Source organism: Oreochromis aureus, linkage group 23 (genome assembly GCF_013358895.1).
Source record: "Oreochromis aureus strain Israel breed Guangdong linkage group 23, ZZ_aureus, whole genome shotgun sequence".
Taxonomy (NCBI): Eukaryota; Metazoa; Chordata; class Actinopteri; order Cichliformes; family Cichlidae; genus Oreochromis; species Oreochromis aureus.
In genome coordinates this window covers 25096393-25121959 of record NC_052963.1, presented here as the reverse complement: position 1 = coordinate 25121959, position 25567 = coordinate 25096393, and the positions used below count along the sequence as shown (strand labels likewise).

At 40.9% G+C, this 25567-nt stretch overlaps 1 protein-coding gene across 3 annotated transcripts in view; it reads right to left on the bottom strand.

Moving 5' to 3' along the window:
* Positions 1-25567, bottom strand: part of agap1 (ArfGAP with GTPase domain, ankyrin repeat and PH domain 1) — a 170219-nt gene that overhangs the window by 44419 nt on the left and 100233 nt on the right. For 2 of the 3 annotated variants that reach the window (XM_031740092.2, XM_039606865.1), the window contains 4 exons: positions 24859-25014; positions 22836-22928; positions 7481-7585; positions 1615-1783 (listed from right to left, as the gene is read on the bottom strand). In XM_031740092.2, the coding sequence (XP_031595952.1) occupies positions 1615-1783; positions 7481-7585; positions 22836-22928; positions 24859-25014 (523 nt within the window). The remainder of the gene's footprint in view (positions 1-1614; positions 1784-7480; positions 7586-22835; positions 22929-24858; positions 25015-25567) is intronic. The other variant, XM_039606866.1, reaches the window with a different exon arrangement.

Genomic DNA, 25567 nt, shown 5'->3' with positions numbered 1-25567 from the left:
ATGTACAGTTAGCTCAGCGTTCTGATCATTTTAACCAGCTGACTGAAGAAAACTGACACTTGAGCACGTTTCTCATGACCAGAGAATCACATTTAAAGCCCGTGCTGCTGTTTAAGCTTCAAACATCCGGAGCGTCGCACAGATCATCTGCAGACCTCCTCTTCCTTCCTTGGCGTGCACACATACTCTCATTTACTTCACACAGAAACACGAGGGAGCCATAAAAGGCAGCCTCTCACGAGCCGGCTGCTTAAATCAAACCCTCGAGTCGGCAAGAGGCTGTGTGGTCCAGCAGCAGGGTGAGTCACCCCCACCCTCCTCCTCCTCTCCCTCATTCTCTCATTACAGCTCATTTCTTGGTGCTGGCTGAATGGAGCCAGGACTCTGATTGCATTAATATTCATGACAATAATTAGTACATGGAGTACAGCTCACTGAATATTCATGCTATTAGCTCGGGCCTCCTGCGTGTGTGTGTGTGTGTGTGTGTGTGTGTGTGTGTGTGTGTGTGTGTGTGTGTGTGTGTGTGTGTGTGTGAAAGAGAGAGATTTAAGCCTCATAAGCGCTGATTTTATGTGTGTGTGAGACACGCAGGATTATGCTCCACCTTTTGTTTTACGACGTCTTCCTTCAGGTGATAAGACACGTTTGCTTCGAGGCTGAACTGCAGATTTTTCCCCTCCTCCTTTCAATCAATCTTTATTGACTCAGAACGAACAAAACAACGCTCGTGTTTATGATGTCAGAGCGAGAGCGGCGATTAGAAGCACAATTAGGGAACGAGTGTGTTGATGATGGGCTAATCGTTGCTGAGTGGAGGCGAGACTTCATGTTCACTCCTTTATGTTTTCATATTTCTGCTCATTTTTATTGCATCATTTCAATAACGCTGATTCAGTTTTTCTGTTATTTAACACAACACTTCGTTTTTACCTCCAAACACGTTGTTGGTTTCTACGTGTGAACGCTGACAGTTACACTTAAGCCTTTCAAAGACATTTTTACAAAATAAATGCGAATTTCTTTTTGGATAAATGTTGGATAAATGTGAAAACTTATTGTTGTTATCGTATCATTTTACAAGAAAGATTTGGATGTTTAAAATAAAATGAGACATCTAAACGCATGAAGATGGAGTTTAAACAGGTTTCTTACTTAATTACAGTGATTAATAATAATTTCACAAATTAACCATTAAACCTGGATATACACATGAAAATTGACGTAAAGACTCGTTACTTTAAACTATAAGAAATGGACTTCCTGATTGGATGTTTGATAGCAGGACTGGATATTTTTGAAAACATAAGTTGCAACAAACTAAATAGAAAACTTTTATTTTGAAAACCTGAAGCTTTAAATGCATCCTGGTAAATTCCTTATAAGTAATTATTGCTTTTGTTTTGAAAAATTACATATGTTAGAGCATGCACTTCTGATGATGAATTCTAAACGGGAGTTCAGCAGTAAAAAAAATGTTGAATTTCAGGTAAATCACTGCCGTCCAATCACAGAGGAGGAGGGGTGTGACAAAGATTACCTCCCTTATACCTATGGTTTAAAGGTTTGAAGGTCTGATACAGACGCTCTCAGGTGTCAGTTTGCAGGCCTCACCTGAAGTCTGTCCGAGCTGCAGGCTGCTCATGTCCTTCGTCAGGCCGTTGGTTTTGGGACTCGGCATGGCAGCGCAGGTGGACACGGCGCGCGGTGGCCTCTTCCCCGGCACCTTCACCGTGGTCCTGAGCAGGTCGATCTCCTTCCCATGGACGTTCTGCATGTAGTCCTGACAAACAGAAGGCAGCATTCAAACCTTATTGTGTTGAAGTCCCGTAATCTTTAAACCTACATGAATCTTAAACCCATTTTTATTCGTCCGAGTATTCAGACATTTTACAACCGTTTAAACCAGAGAAAGAATTTTAAAAACGTAATTACATGCAATCATTGACTAAGCAGGCCCACTGACAGCAAATAAACACATGGGACAACACTTAGAGCACAAAACACAAAGCAAGTAAAATGAAGTGTGCGTGTAAGAGATCTCATCAACACGAGTGGGATTATTTGGGATAATAAACCTCCCAAATCCCTCAAACACACAATGGAAACAAAGCAACACTAATCCCTTAAAGCGGCGCTGAAGTGGCCCAACACTCGGACTCTGATTGGCTCTGTCCGTTCACAAATGTGCCTGAAACAAGAGCGACCACTGTCAGGGGCCTCGGCAGCCCCTCTAGCGAGGAGCCCCCCTCCGGTCCGGACCGGATGGATCAGACAAGAAGTGGTGTTTAATGACGAACGAGAGGCGCTTGTTAAATTCACCACCCCCACCTCTCTGACGGTGTCGGAGAATCAGTGGTGACCCAAGAGAAGCACGGCACCTTGGGAGGTCGGCCTCCTCTTCAGGATCAAGGTGGTGATGAGAAACAAAGCTTGTGGATTAAAAAGAAAGTCTGATATATATTTTTTAAGACATAGAGAAGGGGAATTATTTGGAAAATAAGTGTTGGTTTGGAGAAGAAGGCTATTACAAGTATTTTTTTTTCTATCTGAAGAAAGAATAATTATTTCACATTCTTTACCATTACAAAGAACTATCTAATGGATCCAGATGTTCCATAGCAGGACAATGAGTCGAGAATATCCAGCCAGTGAACCTCTACAAATTTAAAAAATGTGTATAAAACCAAGCCCCAACTATAAAACAGGACAAAACAAGTCCAGATCAACCCAAAGTGATCCCCAATCCAAGCTAATAAATGAGTCTAAATGTAGGTCAAAACAGCCACAAAAATTGTTCAAAGCAAACTGCAAAATGTTTATAAAACCAGTTTAAAATATGTCCAAACCAATCAAGGTCAAAACCCATCCAAATACAAAACTGGCCTAAAACAATTTAGGCCAGGAAAGCAAAGCAATAAAAGCCAAAACAAACTATTTAAAACTAAGACAAAACCAAAGGGAAACACCAAACCTAAAAACACTCCAAAGACGCACCCCAAGCCCAAAATCAGTCCAACGTAACGACTGAAATCCAACCTCAAAGCAGATACCTGATCTATGCAACATGAAGTTATTTTGATTTACCTGAAAAAAATGAAAACTTTCGCTTTCCACTTGGATTGCTCACCTAAACTCAACCAAAGCCTGCTCAAAACGTACCAAAAACTCTGCCTCACATCCTTAATGTGTGTAATTTAGTTAAAATGTCTGTGCAAACATGAAGAAAACCCTGTAGTGTTGGATTTCAATGACACAAACTAACAAAGTTTTTTTATTTTTCCCCATTTTCGTCAATGTTGTGTTCATCTCTGACACACTACAGCTTTCATTAGAGCTGCTCTATACAGTTGAAATAATTACTGTTAAATACAAACTGTTCGTGGCATTATTTCAGCAAGCATCCTCGGTTTGCTGTTATTGCACAGACTTGGATAATAACACACACATTTATAACACACACACGCACTCTCTCTCAGTGTTTCCCGCCTCCCTCTGGCAGCTCGGCTGACAAAAGGCCAATTCAAAGCCAAGTGCTCTCGACGGCGTCTTAACAAGCCACTGGAGAGCCCTCGAGCCAGGGGCCCGCTGGGTAAACCCTCCACACACACACAAATGCACACACACTCACACACACACCCCTCCGACAGATTGACCGAGGTAATTGAGTCTCCATTTGCATCTGAGAGCTTTCATCATCGGCCCGATCGTCCACACCATGCAGCGACGTCCAGGACGGATGTGTGTATCGACCAAACAAACCGACAGCAGGTGGTGACGAGTGTGTGTGTGAGAGAGGACGAGAACATGTTGTCAGCTTATGAGCGCGGAAGAAAGAAAGTGTATTTAAGAGTGTGTGTGTTTGCGTGCAGTCAGTATAAATGGACGCATCAACGGCAGCATCAGTGTGAAAAATGCAACATGAACTGAGAGCTGGATACTGCTGACGGCAAAGGAAACATGAATCCATAAAGAGCGAGCTACTTCACAACACGATCGATGGGTAAACAGACAACAGCAGATAAAGGAGAAGAAGAAGAAGCTCTGCGATCAGACTGAAAATGTGGAGAAAGTGATGAAGGTGCAGAGATGGTGGGTACAAAACCAAATTTATTAACAGTTACAAAGACAAGTACAAAGTTGCTCCATAACTAGCCTGAACAGGTCCAAAACCAGGTCAGAACCAAGTCCAAAACCCAGACTAAACATGACCAAAACCAGGTCAGAACCAAGTCTAAAAAGTAGGCTGAACAGGTCCAAAACCAGGTCACAAACAAAATCTAAAACCCAGACTAAACATGTCCAAAATCAGGTCAGAAAGAAGTGCAAAGTCTAGCCTAAACATGTCCACGTCGAAACCAAAGTATAAAAATCGGTGCAATACCAAGTATTGCACAAAATTGCCTTAAATAAGTTTAAAACTAAGCCTAGGACCTACCTGAACAAGTCCAAAGCCAGGTCAGAAACCAGTGTCAAAAAACCTGAAGAGATCTATAGTCCATGTTCAAACCTAAAACCTAAACGAACTTAAACACATTACATAACAGGTTTTTATGGTAAATATTATAAATTACATCTGTTGATATGTAAACTGTAGATGTACATTGCTTTTAATGCAAAATTATCTCAATGGACAGAAATTTGTAGTGTCTTCAAGTTATTATCTAAAGGCTAAAAACTGAACGTGTATTTAAGATCACTGAAGTTAAAACTTTCTAATTCTAATCTATTATTACTTTTACTGCTGGATCTCGTTTTGAACATTTGGATTTGGGACGTTTAAAAATGAATTCTTTAAGACCATCTTGGTTTCTATCTTGTGTTCACTCAGCATTGGTTAGCTCTCTGCCTTAGTTTCAGGCTTATGAACACAAAAAAAGAAAAGAAAAACTGACTTCTAATCATTCTTTCTTGAACAAGAATTTCTAAAAAATCTCTGCTCTTAACAACACTCACTGCTCAGAATCACATCGAGACAAGAGGCGATTAATTACTCTCTCGCCTTTTGTTGGCCTGATCTTCTCCTCTTTAGACTTTTCTTGGCAATTAGGTGGCATCTATTGCCATCCACTCAATTAGCGGCATTAATGTGATTTCTTTGCACATAGTCGGGCAATTAGTGGCACTGATTGAGTTTCATTCGATTAGCCTCCGCAAACACGTTAATTGACGCCGGAGCTGCAGATGCAAAGCATTCAGGAAAACCTGGCTTTTGGTGCTGGAGGGGGTTTGTGTGTGTTGATGTGTTAAGTGATGAGTTTTAACACTAATTTACTGCATCAGCTGCTCTAATGGCTGATGGACGTGTGCAGTTTGGTGAAGTGTGGATATGTCTGAGCAAATCATTTGTGATTTAATGTTTCTGCAGATGAAACCAAGAGTCAATTAGTCAAGAAAAGCATGACAATAATCTGCAACTTCTAAAATGCGCGATTCATTGTTCATTTAGGTCATTTTTCAACCTAAAACAAATATTTTCAGGTTCTAAGATACTTTTTTGTCTGTTGGTGTCAAGAAAATCCAGGCAACAGGGAGGGGACCTTTCATGCTTTTCTGATCAGCTTTGCACAAAACAAGCCATCAATTATCATCAAAACAATCTGACTCCCGAAGAGATCAAACATGATGTCCAAGCATCCCTGAATCAGTGAAATGAAGGCTAAAACCAGATCAAACAAGTCCAAAAAACCATCCAAAACACATAATTACTGAGCAAGGATGAAAAGAAAGAGAGCATACTCCTAAATTACAATGTTTCTAAAACAGATGTCTATAGAGTCCTTTACTCATTTTTTCCACAGTATTTTTCACTCCCATCTCTTGTAGTGACCCCAGCATTATCAAGTGGTCAATCAAGTATTTTCCAACCGCTCCAACCACCCCAAACTTATCCTGTCACCTCCCGTGCAGTTCATAAATGTATTCCTTTATTAATTCAAAACAAAAGTATCACCCTTTCTTAAGAGATACAGTGGTCCCTCGCTATAACGCGGTTCACCTTTCGCGGCCTCGCTATTTCGTTGATTTTTTTGTGCAATTTTGCATAATTTTGGGGGGGGGTTTTGTTTTTTTTTACAGCTCATTGTGTTCTGCGTGCTGATTGGCTGTAGACCAGTGTCAGTCAACCTCATGCCGTGTCTCCTGTACAGTTCAGAATGCATCCAACTTGACAAATTTCTTCGATTGCTAGCAGTGTGACTCTGAAGTGCTGTACTGTATGTTTGTAAGTTTTCTCTCCAACAAACACAACAATGTCGACAAAACGTTTTGCACCGTCAAAGGCAACCGCGGGGGTTTCATTTTATAATACTGGACATATTATTCTACGAAGGTTTGAACTTTGAGGGCGTTTAAACATGAGAGAAAAGTGTGAAAATGTTCATGCCCGCCTGAGAACAGTGTATAATGTGTGTAGTGAGGGGTTTTACAGCCTTAAAAAATGTATAATAATTGTAAAAAAAATAAACTTGCCTACTTGGCTATTTCACCTATCGCAGGCTATTTTTAGAATGTAACTCCCACAATAAACGAGGGACCACTGTAAACTGTATTTTTTTAAATAATCAGTTAATTTCATTTACGTTTAGTTTAGAATTTGCGATTTTTAGCTTCTAAATATGTGAAATTGGCTTCTTTTCTTTGTTATTTACAACAGTTTCAGAAAATTCTTCCAGTTTTGGACTGATGAACAGATTAGTTAAGCCACTTTAAAATGTCATCTTGAACTGAAGAATGCCCATATGGAAAATACGATCAATGTAATTAAAGAAGATAATGAATACATTTTCAGAAAAAGTAAGAAAGAAAACAAAGTAACCATATTAACACTATTACACACTGAAATGCTTTTTGTGTTAATTTTTATGATCAAACTTGTCATTTTGCACCTTTTTCCACAAAACAACTGTATGTGTACCTTTTAACATAAAAGAAAAAAGTCAAAATAAAACAAATTTTTATGCACTTGTGGCCAAAATTCTTTAAAAAAAAACAAAAAACAAAGACAAACAAACGTTAATTACACAACAAAAATGTGGCGAAAATGTGTCAGAGGCGATACATTTAATCTGACTTCAGACTGAGCAAGAGGACAGAGAGGAAATGAGCAGCAGAGAGAGTGAAAGACACAAAAAAGTGTGTGTGTGTGTGTGTGTGTGTGTGTGAGATAATAAAGCAGCGTTGGGGGCAGGATATTGTGCCAACAGGGCAGAGAGCTGGGGCAATTAGCAGAGACATTACAGATGATATTCACATCATCAGCGCCGACGTGGGCAAACAGATGACGAGTCCTAATTAATACACAAGCCATCAACACACACACACACACACACACACACACACACACACACACACTCGCGGGGGAGAGATGAAGAGCAGCAGATAGATGGAGGTCAGTGCAGGCTAGCAGAGCGCTGCAGTCTAATAAGCATTCACAGTGGCTGTATGTGTTTGTGCTTGTGCTTTTGTGTATGTGTCTTACGTGTAGGCTCGGGTGGTAGGTGAGCAGGCCGTTGTCACACAGCGTCACGTACTTCTTCTTCCACTCCTTGTTGAGGGACTTACCGCTCCTCTTCAGCAGCATGCCCTGCAGAAAACACACAGATGAACACTCACTGTCAGCACACACCTTTCAATGCAGCTGTGCACTTTGAACACAAACAACATCATCATCTGCAAAAGAAATTTCTGAACTCCACTATGATAATCCGCAGCCTCTCCAGTAAGTTCCCCAGTATGCAGATGGACTCCATTGTCACTGTCTTGAACGGCAGCTCTGCAGCCTTGGTGAGCTCGACCAGCTCTGGTTAAAGTGGCCGTCAAGCTCCCAAGCACACCGTCAGAGCAAAAGAAGAACAGCTGTGGCGCGCCATTATGGTGAAGTGGAAGTACATACAGGGCGGATGCCACAATCCAAACCGGCAGTTTATGCTCGCTGTTGTCACCCAAAGTGAGGCCCAAATTGTCATGCAGTGAGCTCTGGTGTTGTTTTGGTGGTGCACCATTTTTGTAACCTGACTAAAAGGCAATCGGTTAATAAAATACTTTGACGACGTCACTTCTTTTCTTCATTTATTGACATTAAAAATATATAATAGCTTTGTAGAGATATTATTGGAGGTAATGAGTATGTTAATGGAAAGGTTGGAACAGCTGAAGGTGAACAGTAGAACCATTTTGAGAAATAAACAGACTGAAACCATCAAATAAGTTGGTAATGTTAAATTTGGTGATGATAAAGAAATTAGTGGTTTGATGACAGGAGATTTCACTCTTTACATGGTAGTTTTCTTCAGTCAATGAAAAAAGAATCTTTGATTTCAAAGCGAGCAGGAAGAAATCCCAATAGAAAGTTACTGACAGTGAAGTCTTGCTGGAAATGAATGGAAATATTTAGGGACTCGTTTAGGAAAACCTAGCTTTTTCGTGCTGGGGGGGATTTGTGTGTATGCATTAATGGTTACGAGTTTTAAGATCAGACTGTGATCCAGTCCTTGGTAATATCAAACAAACAAAACTATAAGCACACTTTAGCCTCAAATATCTCTGTGATTTCACATATAGAACCAAAAAGAGTAAAAAACACAACTCTGCTCAAAAGTGGACAAAAAATATATGGAAATTATTGTCCACTTTTGAGTCTTAATTGTGCATTTTAAAGCCTCTCGATTCCTCGATCTTTGTGCACGCTGCAGCTAAATGACGTCCAGAGTCGGCTGAGTGAAGCTAATGAGCGAAACGAGAGAAACAACATTTAAAAGATCAGAGATGAGAGGAGCTGGATGTGAATAGATGGAAGGAAATCAGCGCTCATTTAATTGTCCGACTATCTTTTTGTTCACTCTCTCTCCTACGCACATCAGCTGCGGCTGACTGACCGTTTAGGCCAAGCGACCGCCCGCTCACCGCCCACACTTCATTAGGAGAGAGAGAGCAGGAAGGTCAAAGAGAAGGCGAGAGAGCGGGATCAAAATGGGAGAAAGTAGCAGAAAAAAAAGAGGAGGAAGAGGGAAGAGGAGGAAGTGCAGGAGAGGGGGGATAAAACTGTCCGCTGATTAGCAATTACAGCCGCGCTGCCACGCGTGTCACTTCACTGGACCTCTACAACATTAACACTCCGACAGAGGGTATTAATAGAGTCCAGCCGTGAAGGGAGGAAGAGGGGGAGTTAGAGGAAGATGAGGAAGTGGGGAGTGAGACGGACAGGCCAGGCTGATGGACAGAAGCCTGCTCGCTGGCGCCCCGGCCGCTCAGCTTTCATTAAGGCGGTCAGTAGTGGTGGGATAGCGCGGCAGGCCCGGGGTGACCCTCGCCGCCAGTGATGGAGCATTCAGTGTAATTGGCGGTGACATAATGCCATGAAGAAACGTCTCAGAGTGACAGAGGCAGGGGAGGAAAGGACAAGATGGCGAGCTATGAAAGAAAGGAGACTAATTTTTACCCTGGAAGGTCTAAAATACATTTTCAAGAGTAATATATTAGACTGAAATTTGTCTTGTAAGGATGGCACCAGAGGGAAAGTAGAAAATAAAATAATAAATATATAAACTAGAAATATCCCAGAAGGGCCTTTAGTTTTGTATTAATGAAATAATAAACCTCTGTTACAGACAGTGAACTAAACACAGATAGTAAGGTTGGGTAGGACACCGTTTTACATTTAGAGACTGTTTAAAAAAAAAAATGGACATAACCCCTTTTTTACCCATTTTTTTCAGAAGATCCAATCTAAATTCCCAATGCTAGTGTTTTGTCCACAGCCTTATTGGATTTTGGAGCCAGAAGTGAACATATTTGGAAAAGAGGCTGGAGAGGGTAGACAAACACAGGTAAGTTTAATTTGATCGGCCAACTTCAGGAAGCCTGCAAAGGGGTAGGTAGGACCATGGGAAAATCAAATTCTACAGTTTCCCGCACCAAACCTTGAGCACTGACTTCTTGGATGGTCTGTTAGTGCCATTAACAACACAAGCCTTTTATTGTGTGACAACACAGCAAGCCAAATTAGCTACAGTTCCTCTAATGTCCACTTGAGGCTCCAGACTCTAAAATGACCAACTTTACAGCAGAAATAAATATGTTTATGACATCTTGACATTCTACTTTTGCGTCATTTTGGCTACAAGATACCAAAATGACAATGGACATTAAGCTAAGATGCTCACTATGTCGATGTCTTATTAACAGTCTGTTGTCAGCTGAGACATCAAGTGATACTTAAAAGCTGTTACTGCTAACAATGAGAATTAACCTACATTTGTCAGGATTTAGAGCCCAAAAACACATAATAGAGAGAAATAGAAGCATGTCTTGAGTGGAACATTCCTTTAAATTTTATAATTATATCACCATAAAACCCCAAAAAATACAGTGATATATAATTTAGGTCATATCAGCCACCCCTTGAATAGATGCTCGAATGTCCTGCTGGTATTACAGACAGTGAACTCCCCACAGACACTCGACAGCAGTGATTCCACTAATTTCAGCTCATGTCACGAGGAAGTGAAACAGAGCAGTGTGTATGCGTGTGTGTAACAACAGGGCTTCCCCACGGTGCGCTAAACACGACTTGACGAGCTTCCCGCTGCTCTGAAGTGAAAGCTGCCGGCAGCCGTGCAGCTGTCAGGCCAGCTGATCATCCATTACTGCCTGTTAGTGAGCGAGCGCCAACGTGTTTCCCGGCAGAGCCAGCCAGCCAGAGAGGACGTGTGTTTACATGACGACCATCATCCAATAAGACTTCAGGTCAGATAACTGTGGTGCGGGCTTTTCAATTATAATCCATCAGACGGATCATTTAACAGATAAATCTACAGTCTCAACACTCAAGAGGGATTTTTATTGTCAAGGGACGGATGATTGAAATTAGAGTCACTCATGTAAACTCACCTTGACAAGAAAACACTGGCGATAATCATTTGAAGCAAACTTTAAGATTGTTAACATAATATATTAAGATGCTGAAGGAAAGAAAAGAGGAATAAAGAACCTGTGGCAGTAACCAACCAAGAACTGACTAAACCTCTGAATTATTAGAAACTTTAAGGCTTAAGAAGGCAGTCAGTGGACTTTGGAGATGGTGGATGCAGCTATTTTCATACAGATGTTAGTTTTTAGAAGTAGCTATATCCTCAAAAAGCTCAGCTGTTTAGTTATTGTTTCTTCAGAACATCAAGCTTGTTGCAAAGGTTGGTGTCCTTTCCTTCAGTTCTTTATTAGAGTTCTGATGTAAAAAATAAAGGATACTATGCGTTGGATCTATTTTGTCTACAATTGTTGGAGATTTTCTGAGAGTCTGAGTCCAAAATGTGAATGTCTGGAAGCTTAAATAAGGTTTTCTTTAATGGTCTTTATATTTGATTCAGTTGAATTTTTCACTCTGAAATAAAAAGTTTTCTGTACATTAAGTGGAAGGAAACAATTTATTAAGCATATAAACTGCTCAGCTGTTTCTTATTTCATTGGTTGGAAAAGTCATGCCCTTCACCTGGATTAAGGATTCGACAGAGACCATTTGGGCCAACGCCTCTTTAACCATCTGAGACCTGATATGTTGTTGATAAAGATAACATGACAAAGGTGAAAACTCTGTCCTGAATCTTTCCAGAAAATGCTAGATCCAGATCAACTCCGCCTGTGGGGCCAAGTAAACCTTTGTTAAAAAGTTTTTTGTCCATACATTTATGAGTATCCCTGCTAACAAAAAAAGAAAGCAATAATAACTTCCACAAAAAATACATATATTCCAGAGCAATATTCAATTTTAAAGTGTAAAAGTGTAAGAACAGAAGAATCTAATCCCGCTTTTGAATTTTTGTCCATTTAAATGGACAGAAATTCCTTACAAAGCCCCAGTTTTAGCTTTTAAAGGGTCGAAATTGTTTTCTGCCTTTCAGTCTGTTTTTATCCTCTCTGGCTTACAGTTAGATCATTACTACCTGAAATAATCCTCTAGCTGTTCTGTATAATTAATTTTGTGGATATTTTCACTGCCTGACATCAAAAATGTATTCTGATGTGTTTTGGTTGCATAATGGAGGAAAAGAATTAAAAATCAATGGGAAAAATGTTGCTTTCATCTACATTTTAAGATTTTACCTGAATCCTAAAACAAAAAGTGAAATATTTTTGCAATACAGGATCAAAAGAGAAAGTAAACTGAAACAAGACAATGGAGCGATAAGAGGTGGATGGTTGATCACCACCAAACGAAACTGAGAGATGAACTAACATCTTTCACAGACCTTCACCCAAACCCGGGTTTTGGGGAGGGAGACGTCAGTGGATTAATTTTGTCCATCTATCCTGAGGATGACAAGCGATCAGTTTGTGCGAGAGGAAGGCTAATTGAACGCCACGTTGAAATCCTCATGATGGGTAATATCTTTCATTATTCACTTCCCCGAGCTTAGTGACACACTTATTTTACCTTCAGGAGGAGGAGAGGGGGGAGCAGCTATGACAGCTCACAAGGTCTCCACATTGGAAAATAGATGTGGGGAGATAAATACATCCTCAGATATACTCTCTCCCCTCCGACTGAGGCACTTCTCCGCCCTGGTGAAGTATTGTGGGGTAGTGCTTAGGAAAAGGTCGCTAGCTCCAGGGAGCGGGAAGATGAAGTCATTTGTTAAGCAACAGAAAACGTCCGAGGGCATCAATGAGGATTCTTCTCTGGAGAACAAAACAAAGGGGCATGAAGGGTCTGTGTTGGGTTTCAGTGGGAAAGAAAGCAAACAAGCATGGATAGACGAATAGATGTAGACAGACAACCCCCCAAAAAACAAAACTCCCCGAGACACTCGCTACCTTCACTTCTTTGCCTCGGTTGAAGTATTGTGCGGTAGTGCTTAAGAAAAGGTCGCTAGCTCGGGGGAAGCCAAGAGATGAAGTCATTCGTTAGACGACGCATCGGAAAGGCTCATACCTGAGGGTCTCTGATTAAAGACCACAGCTGTCACATGTCCGGCATGTTCGAGGAGGAACATATTGCACAGAAAATGATTTCTGAGGCGTAAAGGTGTGCTCACAAGACACAACTTTTACCTCTTTGTCTGAAGCTAAAACTGAGGAACATGAACAGTAACATGAACCATAATTCCTTCTTCCATTGTGTGAGTCAAATTAGAAGGAAACTTTTCTCCTCTTGGAGGCTGCCTGCCTATTGATACAGACTAATCTACTCTCTAATCACTCAATCACCCCCCTATTTTGCTCAGACAATGGACTCTACCGGGGCCTCCTGAAGAGTGTGACAGCGGATCTTGGAGGAGATACGGGGGAGGCAATATCAGTGGACAAACCCTCCACAGAACAGGATGATCTCTATGGAGCTAAGGCCCTTTTGTTCTTTAACGTCCCCCGAGAGCAGGAGGCTAAATTAGAGGTGTCACCCCCTGCCGACAGAGGAGTGCGAGGGGGGTGACGAGAAAGGGATCCCTTCTGTATCGTGGTGGCCATCTGATCCAGCCTGAGCAGCGTCTGCAGGTCATCTATCATCCTCTCAGACAAGAGGACAGAGTGTGAAATGTTCACTCCTCTAATCTCCAAGAAGACAAAAAGAGAAAATAAAGGAAAGGGGCCGATGCTGTCTGACTTACTCCAGGTAAATATCCTCTTTGTGGGAAGCAACTGAAAGCTCTTTGACCCCCCTGCTGCAGGTCAAAGTAGGTAGAGCTTCTTCACAGTGATTTAGAGTAGACTGGTGCCGTTTGTCACAGATTAGAAAACGAATCTGAAAATCCGGGTGGACCAAAACTAAAGATCATGTCTTTATGGATGACTTTAAAGTGCAAGCACTACGTCCTGGAATTAGGCTCTTTTGAATGTAGGAACTTTTTTGCAGTTCTACTAAAGACAATGTCGCCTTTGAGTTCTTACAACTCAAATCTTTTTTCTCCCTCCAAAATATGATGCATCACTGACAACTGTCATTAAAAGTGTAAACAACGACAAAACATCTAAACATCTGTGCTACCAAGATGGAAAATTAAGCTGTAACAACACAAAAAGTAATTTTGCTCTACCAACCACTGAACTTCGTGGCTCCCAATACTAGAATTACTGGAATTCAATCCATCCATCGCTTTTGGTTTATCTGAACTTGGGCAGCAGGCTAATCAAAGATTTTAAAAAGATCCTTCTTTCAAGCTTTTCACTTTCCAGTTCGTTCTGGGAAATCCCATAGCATTCCCAGGCCAGAAAATATATATAACCTCTTCAGCAGGTCGTGGGTTTACCCTGGGGTTTCTTCACAGTTGGGTTTGCTTCTAAAACCAGCAAAGGGAGGTATCCTAACTATATGCCTGAACTACCTATCAACATTAACCACTGGAATTCCTATCTGGTAACTTGCTTAACCCCCCCAGGTATTTCCCCGAACGGCTTAGGGATTGGTTTTTAGAAAGTGTACAGCTAATGTGAGTATGCTAGCAGGTAGTCTTCCATTACTGTTCTCTTTGTGTTTTTCTCTTATCTTGCAATGTATTAATGTATTTCCAGTTTTCAAACTAAATATGAATCAAACATCAGTCATTACCTGACAAAAACAAGCCTTTTTTACTTTTTCCAGACAAAGGGTCAAAAGTGTGATCATAAAAGTCAGATTAGTTATGATAGGATTTGGTTGAGAATTGACATACAGGGTGTTAAATGCCTGCATTTAGTGTGGACAAGGTTTTTTCTTGTGTTGAGAAAAGTTAAAGTAATTATTTTGGGGCTTTTATTTGACAGTGAAAAGTGAAATAAAATATGAAACGTGGGTATGGGGGGCTTTTAATGACACCACATGGAGTTTGCATTTTGTTACTTTGTTCCCACAGATTCGTCCACAGGTTGATGTTTTTGCCCTTAAAATTGATTTAATATTCATCTTTCAGCCTAGACCCTATTTATGATTATTTCTTCACAAACTAAGGCTTAAAATCAAATTAAACTGTGAGTGTTCTGGATGCAGAGTTATTCAGATTTATTTTCCATGATTAAAACAACAAATAAAGGGGACTGAACGGCCCTGGTGGAGCTCCAGTTCTTTTGATTCATTTCTTTCCATGTGGTTCTTGACCTGATCACTACAAAGAATGACGGGAATTAAAAAACAAGATTTGTTGCCTCGAAGTAAACAGTAAAAATCATAAAAAAATCCCCACAGCAGAGGGCAAACCCCATAACTACCATCAAAACACACTGACAGCCACGCAGCAGCTTCAGGCTCCATGACAAGGTCACTGTTGATGAGGCAAGGACAGTGAAGGGCAAGCCCAGGGGAGCAAGACGCAGACCAGATCAAATAAAACACCACAGAAGAAGAGGGGGGCTGAAGAGGGGCTGATTTATCTGATAAGAGTTCTGGGTAATTAATTAGAAACTCAATTATCCAAACCTTACTTCAGCAGTCTCAATTCATTAGTGGATAAAAAACCTCGCCCCTCGCTCGGCTCGACGCTCGGTGAGAGACAGGATGTGAAGGAAACATGACTCCTCTTCCTCTGCGAGAGCCCCTCAGGTCACCGCCGGGCACTTTTGTCCAGCTTTTCATCAAATAAGTGTAACAACACACCCAAACACACACACTCTCATACGGTGTGAAACAACAAAGCGACCACAGGGACACTTCCAGCGAGCTCGGAGCAACACCTCCGTGCCAAACAAAAACTCGGGAGTGCTCCATGGAGACTGCCACGCAGCGGCGTAATGAGCACGGTCTAAAAATGCTCTTTGATTGACGCCTGTGTTCCTTGTTTTAATTATTTCTCAAACTAAAAAGGGAGAGACATCCCTCCAACACATCTTCCACCCATCGCCACCACCCCCCGAAAAATCTCATTTCCAGGGGTTAGTGTGCATGACAAAAATGTCATCATGGCCAAAATGGCTCCGAGCGGTGACAACCTTTCCCAGGGAAATGATATTTTTCCAATCCGGCGGAAGGCGGATCATGTCACCCTCGTTAAAGCCTTGATAGCAGGTCTTTAATATTCACCGTCTTAATTAGGGCTGCAGTTAATTTCATTAAATTCTTTGGCTGCTAAATGAAGCAGATTATGAGACATCTTTTATTGCGAAGCGTGAAATTACAGCCTGCCCGCTGCCAATGGCGGGGCGAAACTAATGAATTACAGGGTAAATAACACCCGAATTAACCATCCAATTTAACTCCTTACAAAGCGCCCAGCGCCGAGGGGGGACGAGTAGACTTGTCAAAACCACCCAGCCCCGTGCTCGTCTGCAACCCCGCGAGAGGCAATTACAAGCACGACACTAATCAGCTCCTCGCAGGAAGAAGGCAGCGCCATCCGAAAGCCTTGAGACTTCAGACTCCAAGTGGAGCTCAGGAGGAGATGCAAAATGTTCATTTACAGGAGGAGGTCGTCTCAGTGGAGGTCAGGGAATCCATTAACAGTTCCTCTACAAAGCATCAGCGCTAAAGTACGGATGCCGGACAGGCCAGAGCTCTGTTTGGAGGCTGTAAGATTTCTAGCTGCATACTTGGAGCTCAGTTTGAAGTAGAGACGTCCTGCTTGGAGAGTTCTGAGGTCTAATATGAGTTTTACACATCTGTTTCCTCTAGGTGGGAAAACAAACACGCCAGATATCTTAGGAAGTCTGGAAGAGTCATCTGCAGATGTGCAAAAAGGTGATCTCAATCAGATAGATGAGGCACCCAACATGAAAACAATGTTTCATATTGACAGAGTTACGATTAAAACTACAAAATGCAGCACAAAGGTCAAATATTGATAGAGACACTGCTGGGGAGACGGATTTCTGTATACAGGAAGGACATCTCAAGTAAATGGCAGTGGATCTGCATATTCAACTGACCGGAAGGTAGCTGACATAGACATAAATGAACGCACAAAGAAAAATGCTATCTGTTGCTTCTAAGTTTCTCTCTGAGAGATCATTTTAGATGTTAATACAGTCCACATCACAAATCTTTGTAACTAGCAATGCAATGCAGAAAAAGAAGAAGCCCTGAGAGTTACAGTTAGTGAACATGTGGTCCTAACAGGCCGCTTTAGAGCCACTAGCAAAGAAAACATGCAAATTAACACACAGTAATTTGGGAATTCAGCTGAATGAATAATTACTTGTTCATCAATTTATTAATTTTTTCAATATCTGTTCAGGCATTTTCCTTACTTTTTTATTTCACTTCATTTTACTTTCAGTTTGCTTTTTCTTTGCATCCCCTTATAGTTCCTTAATGACTAAATAAATGACAAAGTAAATAAAGGAATATAAATAAATGTAAAGGCAAATTAAATTAGGATAATCAACTTATCAACCTTTAATTTACATTTATTATTTTGATGCATTTAATAGAGTGATTTTTTTATTATTTATTATTGATTTTGGCACCTGCAGTCCTCCATACTCTTCTACCTGAAGTTTTTAATCAAGGTAAAGATCATACTGATGATAGAGGTCTGTGAAACTCATGAATAAAGTAAGATAAAGGATCCAGAGAAATATTCAAAACTTAAATTAGATAAAGTTTTGAGAATTTTGAGAAGTTTCTGGGCACAGATTTTGATTTTGGCAGTGTTTGTCCTCCCTAGCTCTGAGCTGGGACTTGGGGAAAATGTGGAGTTCAATGAACCTTCCCAAAGTAAATAAAGGTTTATGGAAAAAAGAGGTGAAAAAACCCCAACAACGAGCACCTCTCCAGTGTGTCCGGTCCCAGAGGCTCGGCTGCTGTGTCGAAGGAAATTAATTTGTTAGATTGTTGGTTTTCAAAGCGCCTCGGTCAGCCGCTTGACAGAGACATGAGTGAGCCTCTCCCTCTCTCTCCGGTAATTAGCGGCTAATTAGCGGCGTGGAGCAGATGTCGGAGGAGCCCTGCGCCGTCAACAGCCTCTGTAAACAAAGCTGGACGCATCCGCTCACTTCAAGAAAGAAGAAGAAGAAGAAAAACCAAAAAAACGACCAATCGGGTGCTGGTACAGCCAGCATTTCCTCTGTGGCTTCGAGTCGCAGCAGAGCATCTTCGCAGGAGGTTTCAGCTTCAGCGCCACATGTGTTTCCTGCTTTGGTTCATCGTGCAGGTGGCAGACGTGAATGTGATCCCTCAGAGAGTTCATTAGCATAAACATGTTCATTATTAAATCAAATATTCATTACACAACAGAGAGCGGATGGATTGGAAAGTTTCCAGGTTATAAGACCACATTTGAACGCACCACTCTGGAGCTTCATTTGCATTTGCAAACATATTTAAGTGGTTTACTCCTCAGTGGTTTAAAGAAGTAAAGAAGTAGGAACAGTTTATATGTCCTCTTGTTCCGGCTTTAGACAACAGCTCAATAAGACAACAGCTGTCACCATCTTCCAATGTGGCGGGTATAACAGGGACCTAACACTTACGTGGCTTCGTATAGGATTTAGACAGAGATCATGTTAGCAAGCAAGCTAAGCTTAAGAAGCTAGCAGCTACAGTACACTTAAACGTAGCAGGAAATTTGACTATCCAAGAAAAACCATGTTCAAAATGGGCAGAATATTTGATTCATGGAGGGTTTGTTTAGTTTCAGGGATCAATCACAACCCTAAGTTGTTTTTGTTTAGGCTAATGCTAGCCTGTCTGTTAACTGAAGCATTTTTAAGCTACGTCACATAACAACACCTCTGAGAGTATAAAACTGAAACCTAAACCTAAAGACCTCTGGTTGTATAGAAGAAAACAGCCCTCGACTGCCTCGATCTCTGTCCTCAGTTAACCCTTTCCTGATGAGTTAAACGGCTCAGTTTTTATTTCTACGTTTTACTGAATAAAACATGATGTCCATTAATACATTTTGGTCAAAGTGTCAGAAAGGAGGATAAACTTCTAGAAAGGAAACTGAAGGTCTTAGAATTACTGTGTGCTGATTACCTGACTGATCACTGGATCAATCAGAAAAAAATGGGCCATTTTTCTTTGTCTCATGAAACCAAACCAAGTGTCTTTACTTTTACTGACAGTCTTTGTGTCATTTTGTTTTACACTGAAAACCAGAAAAGAAAAACAAAAACTAGAGACAAACCTTCGCTGCTGTGAATGCTACTCATGACCAGCGTGTTTATGTGTTTGTGTAAATTTGTATTGGCTAATAGTGTCAGAGTCGAGATCCGCCCTGTTCTCATTACAGCCACAGTGACCTGGCCTCTGTCTCTGTGTGTGCGTGTATGTGTGTTGTCTTAATGAGCTCTGGACTCTCTTAACGAAGGCGTTCCCCTTTAAGAAGTGAACCGCCGTCACCTCGAGTTGTCGAGTGTCGCGCTAAGAGTCGCTCTAATGAGATCAGGGCGGGCAACAAGTGGCTCAGACACACACACATTCAGGCACAACACATACACAGGTGACACTAATAAAGTGGAAAGAAGAAGAAGGTGCCTGGTGACAGTGAGAAGAGCTACAACTCCAGAAATTCTACAGAAACTCTAAAGAAGAAGAAGACATTAAAGTCCCCCCCTCTTCCTGTTTGATTGACAGAGCAGCAAACATAATAAAGGTTTATTCATTTAAACTTTTATTATGAAGCTTCAGTTTCAGATTGTCATTGTTTAGTGAGGACCTTAATGCTGCTTTTTAAGGCCAGCTGCCTTCTACCTCGACAGTACAATGTTAATCAGAGGCCAGTTTAGTGGTCATGAGATGAAGATGGGTTTTGCAGAAAGATTTCAGACTGAAAATGTCTCTGACAAATTTAATTTAAAGTAGGAAAAGTTATCACAGCCAGTGAAAGAGATGTTGTATAATTTTTACCAGCAATTTGAATGGTGTGAACTGCTTCGTTCTTAAAGACGAAGCTTAAACCTCCAAAGAAACAGAAATTAAGCACCAGAAATTGCACTTTCCCTAATGTCCACTAGGGGCTGGCTCCAAAACTGAGGCAATCACCATATCTAAAAATATCTAACTTGACAGCACAAATAAACATTACAGCTTGTTACAAAAAATGTCTTGTGTTCTATTCATAATGACTGCAAAGAGGGTGAATGTTACTGTGTTTGGATTGTTGTGTGTAGTTTTGTAATAAATAGAATTACATCATCAGCATATAGTGATAGCTTATGCTCAGTCTGTCCTTTCGGGAGATTTTTAATGCAGTTATTCGTAGCATTTTAGTAAACAAGTTAATTACTAACAACTCACTAACTAACTATCATCTGTTCCTGTGTCTATATAGTTTACGAATAGAGCTTGCTAATCAGGTTAACTAGCATTAGCTATAAGCGCCCCACCCTCTCATCCAAATATGTTCACTTCTGGATCCAAAGCATCAACATGATCATAGTCATAATTGAGGTTTTATAAAGCAATGGGTAATGTCACACCTCTGGGTTATTAAGATAAAAGCTACTGTTTTTTTTTTTATTTAGAAAAGTTTTATTTATTTTTTTTGTCATGAAAATTTGTGGAGCCAGCAAGTCGCCTTCTATGGGTAAAAGACGATGCAGAATTTGAATAGTGGCTTCTACTAGTTACACACAGTTTGCCAATTTTTGCACATTTCAGGTCAATAGATGGTAGTTTAATTTTATTTTGTTTTATTTTTAATTTCATCAGTTTGCTTAAGCGCTGATCAGTGCAGTTTAATTTAATGTAGCCTGTTTATATTCTCTTTTTATGAGCTTTTTTTAATACTGAACATTTCAAGGTGCAAGCAAATAAAATAACTTTAGTAAAAGACCTGGATGAGAAAATAATGGGTTCGTGCTTGGAGACTAAAAGGTGAGGGAGAGAGTCTCATTAAAAACAAGTGTGAGTATGATGCTAATGACACACACACACACACAGATACAGAGACACATACAGAAGGTAAAATGGAGTGCAAATGGAGCGATAATGGGGAAAAGGTAGTTGAACCTTGAATGTGAAAAGCAGCCTCTTTTCTAACACACACACACCCTGCATTTAAAACACACACGCGGTGTAATGAGGCAGCAGGTCAGCGGTGTGTTGAGCCAGTGTCGACACTGAGGAGCAGGCAGGAGACGAGGCGAGAGCAGCCACAGGGAACCATCAAATCAATTAACGTCCACTTCCAAAAAATACAACAGGAGGAAGCTCTGCGCTCAGCCTCGCAGCGCCTCCTCCTCCTCCTCTTCTCACTCTGCTCTGGAGGAGGTGGAGGGGGAGTCTGCGTCCAGCTTTATCAGCATGAATTTGGATAACGAACAGGGGTCCTCTGACTGTGAGGTTAGGATGTGAGGCGAACAGAAACATTCTTCACCTGATGAAATCTGTAGTTTCACGTGTTCACTACATGTTAATATTTCTGGATCCACATCAAGCATCCAGAAGAAACGAAATAATCTCAATATTTCTCAAAATTGAGATTTTAAATTTCTTTAATGCTTCAAGAGTTATTTTAGTTATTATTATTATTTATTTTATTTTTGAACGACTACTAATTATCTGTGCTGTCGACACCTTTTTATTTTATTTTTTTTAATTTCACCAAAAATTATACATTATACATTTTCTCGCTGACACTTCAATTTTAATTTGAGTAAATTATCTTTTTTTCGTGTTTTTGTTCCATAAAATTCTTAATTTTGAACTGAATTTGAATTAAGTCAAGAGAATATAATTTTTTCCTAAATTTTTAAGATGCTTAAAAAAAGTTGGCATAGTGAGAAAATCTAATTTGTTGTTAATCTTTGAGTTTTCATTTTTTTTAATTGAGTTTTTCCTCACAGTATATAGCCACTGTTATGTTTAAACCAGTTATATGATCGTCTGATAACACACACAGTTAGTACTGTTAGGATCTCAGATAATTACTGTAGAATAACTTCTTAGTGAGGATACTGGAAACACAACAGCTGATTGACCTTAATCTACTGAAAAACCAAAGATAAGTAAAAAAAATAAATAAATAAAAATTTAATTTGGAATGAAGTAACCAGTGATTTAGCAGAAGTCATAATTCCCACATGACCTGAACACAGCATAACTAAAGCAGCAGAATAATCTGTGTGAACGTAATGAGGTGCTCGTTTAAAAATGAAACCTGGCACGTTTCAGCTGAGCTCCATTTTCAGATGATTAACGACATAATGTAACGTCTTTCTGGCGCTCAAACAGCCTGCTGAGATCCACCGCTGCATTACCACCACAGAAGAAGAAAAAGAATAAGACGACGAAGGTGCATTTGAAGCCACTGGGAGCTGAAGAGGGATTTTCACACGTTCTGCTGCAATTACTGTCGATGCTGCTGTGCGATCACAGCGGGCTCGTTTCTTAAACACCGACCCCGAACACAAACAGCAGCCCTTCTCTCGCTCTCTCCTGTCGAGGCGGCGCCTAATCAGAGATGCGATTTGTTCATTAGGAGAGTACAAACGAGGCCGCGGCAGCGACTCGAGAGGCCACGATTAGAGCTCGCTAATTGTCTGATTTGCTCGTCAGGAGACCCCCTCCTCACTCTCTGCTGCTCCACACAAGGGGAGCTTGTTTGCAACAAATTAAGAGCCACTTCAGGTGCTCTCCTCGCCGTCGCAGCAGGGACATATCGCAGTGGAGACGATCGCCTCTTTCCTCTCCTTCTTTCATTCCTTTAAAACGGTGCGATCAAGCAGTTCAGGAAGGAGAAGACGACAAGAGAAAAGGAAGCGGCTTTGAAAGGAGAAGAGAAGCGGGAGATGAAGTGGATGAACAGAGGGAGGGGAGGAAGAAAGAGGAGTGACGGCGAATCCGTCCCTCTCCTTCTCCTAATGATCTGGTTGGAGGACCCAGGAGAGCCCCTCACTCTAATTGATGTCAAGTGTGTGATTTCACTGTTAATCAAGGCCGAAGCTTCAAACACACAGAGCGAGCGAGCAGAGTAGACAGGAAGTCTCACCTGTTTGATGGGGATGGCTCGCCCGCTGCCGATGCTGTCGGCTCGAGCCTCCAGGCCCTTCTTGTCCTTGTCCGCCTCGTTCGCCTTCCTCGACTGTGGAGAAGACCAGATAAGAAGAGTTAGTATCAACACATCAGGCAAAAACCACAACATATCAGTTTAGTAAAAGTCAACACCCACTGCAGATATGTCTGATATGTAGAGTGATTAAATCATCTTTAGTCAAGAAAAATTCTAAAAAATCCTGGAAGAGTTCAAAGAGAAGGGACTAACTGACGATTCAGTTAGTCGACTGGAGATTTTTACTGATTATTCATTTAACATGTCATCAAACAACAAAGGCCAACTTGGGCTTAGACATTAAAGTACTAAAAGCTGCTACTCGATGTCCACTAGAAGCTGGCTCAAAAAGTCAGTCAGTCCCCACAGACTCGCATATTAAAACACCCGACTTTACACCCAAAATATGTGTTTACAGCCAGCTACAGAAACAGTTTTGATCTCTACAACTAATTTCCCCCATCATACAGGATAGGGGGTGAATTTCTTTACAACTTACCTGTTTAAATTGTATTAAGGTGAATTAAAGTTTGTTTTATTAGGTGCAGCTGTAGCTGCAAAGCTTTACCTCAGATAACTGGAGCCCCTAAAACTGGACTGTGTTCGAACTGATTGAAATTTTGTAATAAACAGCATCACATCATCAGCATATATAATGATAGTTTACTTTCAGTCTGTGACTTTGCTCTTTCAGTTTGTGCTCAGTAAAATGTGGAAGATATTCACACCAGCTATTTTCCAACAGTTGATGAATCTCATGTGCTAAAACTGGAAGCTCTGAAAGATTTTACAGTAGGAAAGAAAAAAAGAATGAAAGAGGGACTTTTTTACACGACTTTAGGGAGTTTTTAAACATGTAAACATGATCATTTATAAGGTCAAGAGGACGTAAAGTTTGTTCTTAATACCACAGACAAAGAAAAAGAAAAGCCACTTGTGCATCAAGCCATCAAGTCACCACGCAAAGCAGTTTGGTTGGTTGATCTACAGGTGCTTCCAAGCCTCACGAGCTTTGTTATGGAAAGCTGTGTGTGGAAAAGTTGGCTCTAAAACGGATCAATACATCATGGAATGTATCACTACTGAAGTCCAGGCTTTATCTAACTGATAAAAAAGTCATTTTTGCCACATAGAGATGCAGTGTTAAATTCGTTGACGAATAATTTACATCATAGTTTTGTACTGACACTTTTGTCAACAAATAAAAACAAGAAGAAAATATTCCGGAGAGACGAGATCCAATCAGAAATAATTAAGTTGTGTAGAAAGGCGGGATGATTGGGAAGTTATCCACTCAGAAGGAATATCCTTGTGCGGTGAGGTTAGAAGCACACGTTTGATCTGCGGCTGACAAACAGCATTTGGGGGGGGGGGGGTGTCATCATGCAAATGTAACAATCAAATGCTTGGGAGGAACAAGAGAGTAGACACACGCACACGCTTCACATTTGATGTCAGAGGAAAATAATACTCTTTTGTAACCATGTAGAACAACTGTCACCGGTAAAAACATGACTTTTACACTTTAAAGCAGAAGTCATAAAACAACTTTGGATTTAATCGATGATAATCTTACGCTATTTAAAACTAAAAGAATTTAGCTTTAGCCAAAAGACTGTGACTAAAACTAACACTAAATTAGCTGTTACAGTTAACATTGCAAAACTGAAATGGGCAGCAAACTGCAATTGTGCTTTATTAAAACTATTTCTGGGACTCCCATATAGTGAAAAATCTGGTATTTCAAAACTGTTGTTGGGTTTAAAATCAGGTGTGATAATGAGAACAGTGAGTGGGAACGTTTGAACCTGGACAGATTCCTAATATTTAGTCTCTTTTTAAAAATTTACACGCAAAAGCTTTGGTGATACATTAAAATGATGTCCACAACTCTATAACCGGAAGTCTGGTGCAATATTTTTTTCCGTGGCTTTTGTGGGCTGCGTGTTTGATGGCGACTCACGGTGAAGAGGTTGGAGCGGCGTTTAGACTGCTTGCGGACGGGTGTTGGCGTGTTGGTGGTCTGCGGGACGTCGATACGGAGCTCCTTCTGGCTGGTGCTCGGTGTTGACGGCACAGATGACGAGTAGTCGCTCAAACTGCCGCCACCATTACTCGTCTGAAAGGACGGAGGAGCAGAAAAGCAGGAAAAGATCAAAGGAGAGAGAAGGAAGCAGAGTCATATTGTTTTAGGATGAAGTTTGAGAGTTTTTTGAAAATGGGGGGTCTTGGCTAAGGTGCAGTTTCCTGGAGTACTTGACAGTAATCAGACAGAGCTGAGAAAGCACAGAGGGCCGTCTGTAAGGACAGTGGAGAGATAAACGCCACTCTCTTGGGGGACGCGGGAGCTGAGCGATGGCTTTTTAATGAGAAATCGATGCAGGATTGAAGGATGAGGATCGAAGCGTTTAACGGCCTGAAGCTCGAGCTGCACACAGTGTGGTTCAGGCAGATGTTGGAGCAGTTTGTTTATTGTTCATGTTCTCCAGGAATGTGTTTGATTTTTGATATAGGCGTCTTTGTTAAAAGCTATGAAAACTGAGTCCAAATGTCTCTTTATTTTAGAAAAATCTGATTGGTTTAATTGATCATTTAGACTAAAGGTCCACTGAGGATTTTTTTTTCAGAGCTTTCAGCTTCATCTCACCATACTTCAGCAGACACAGGCTGTG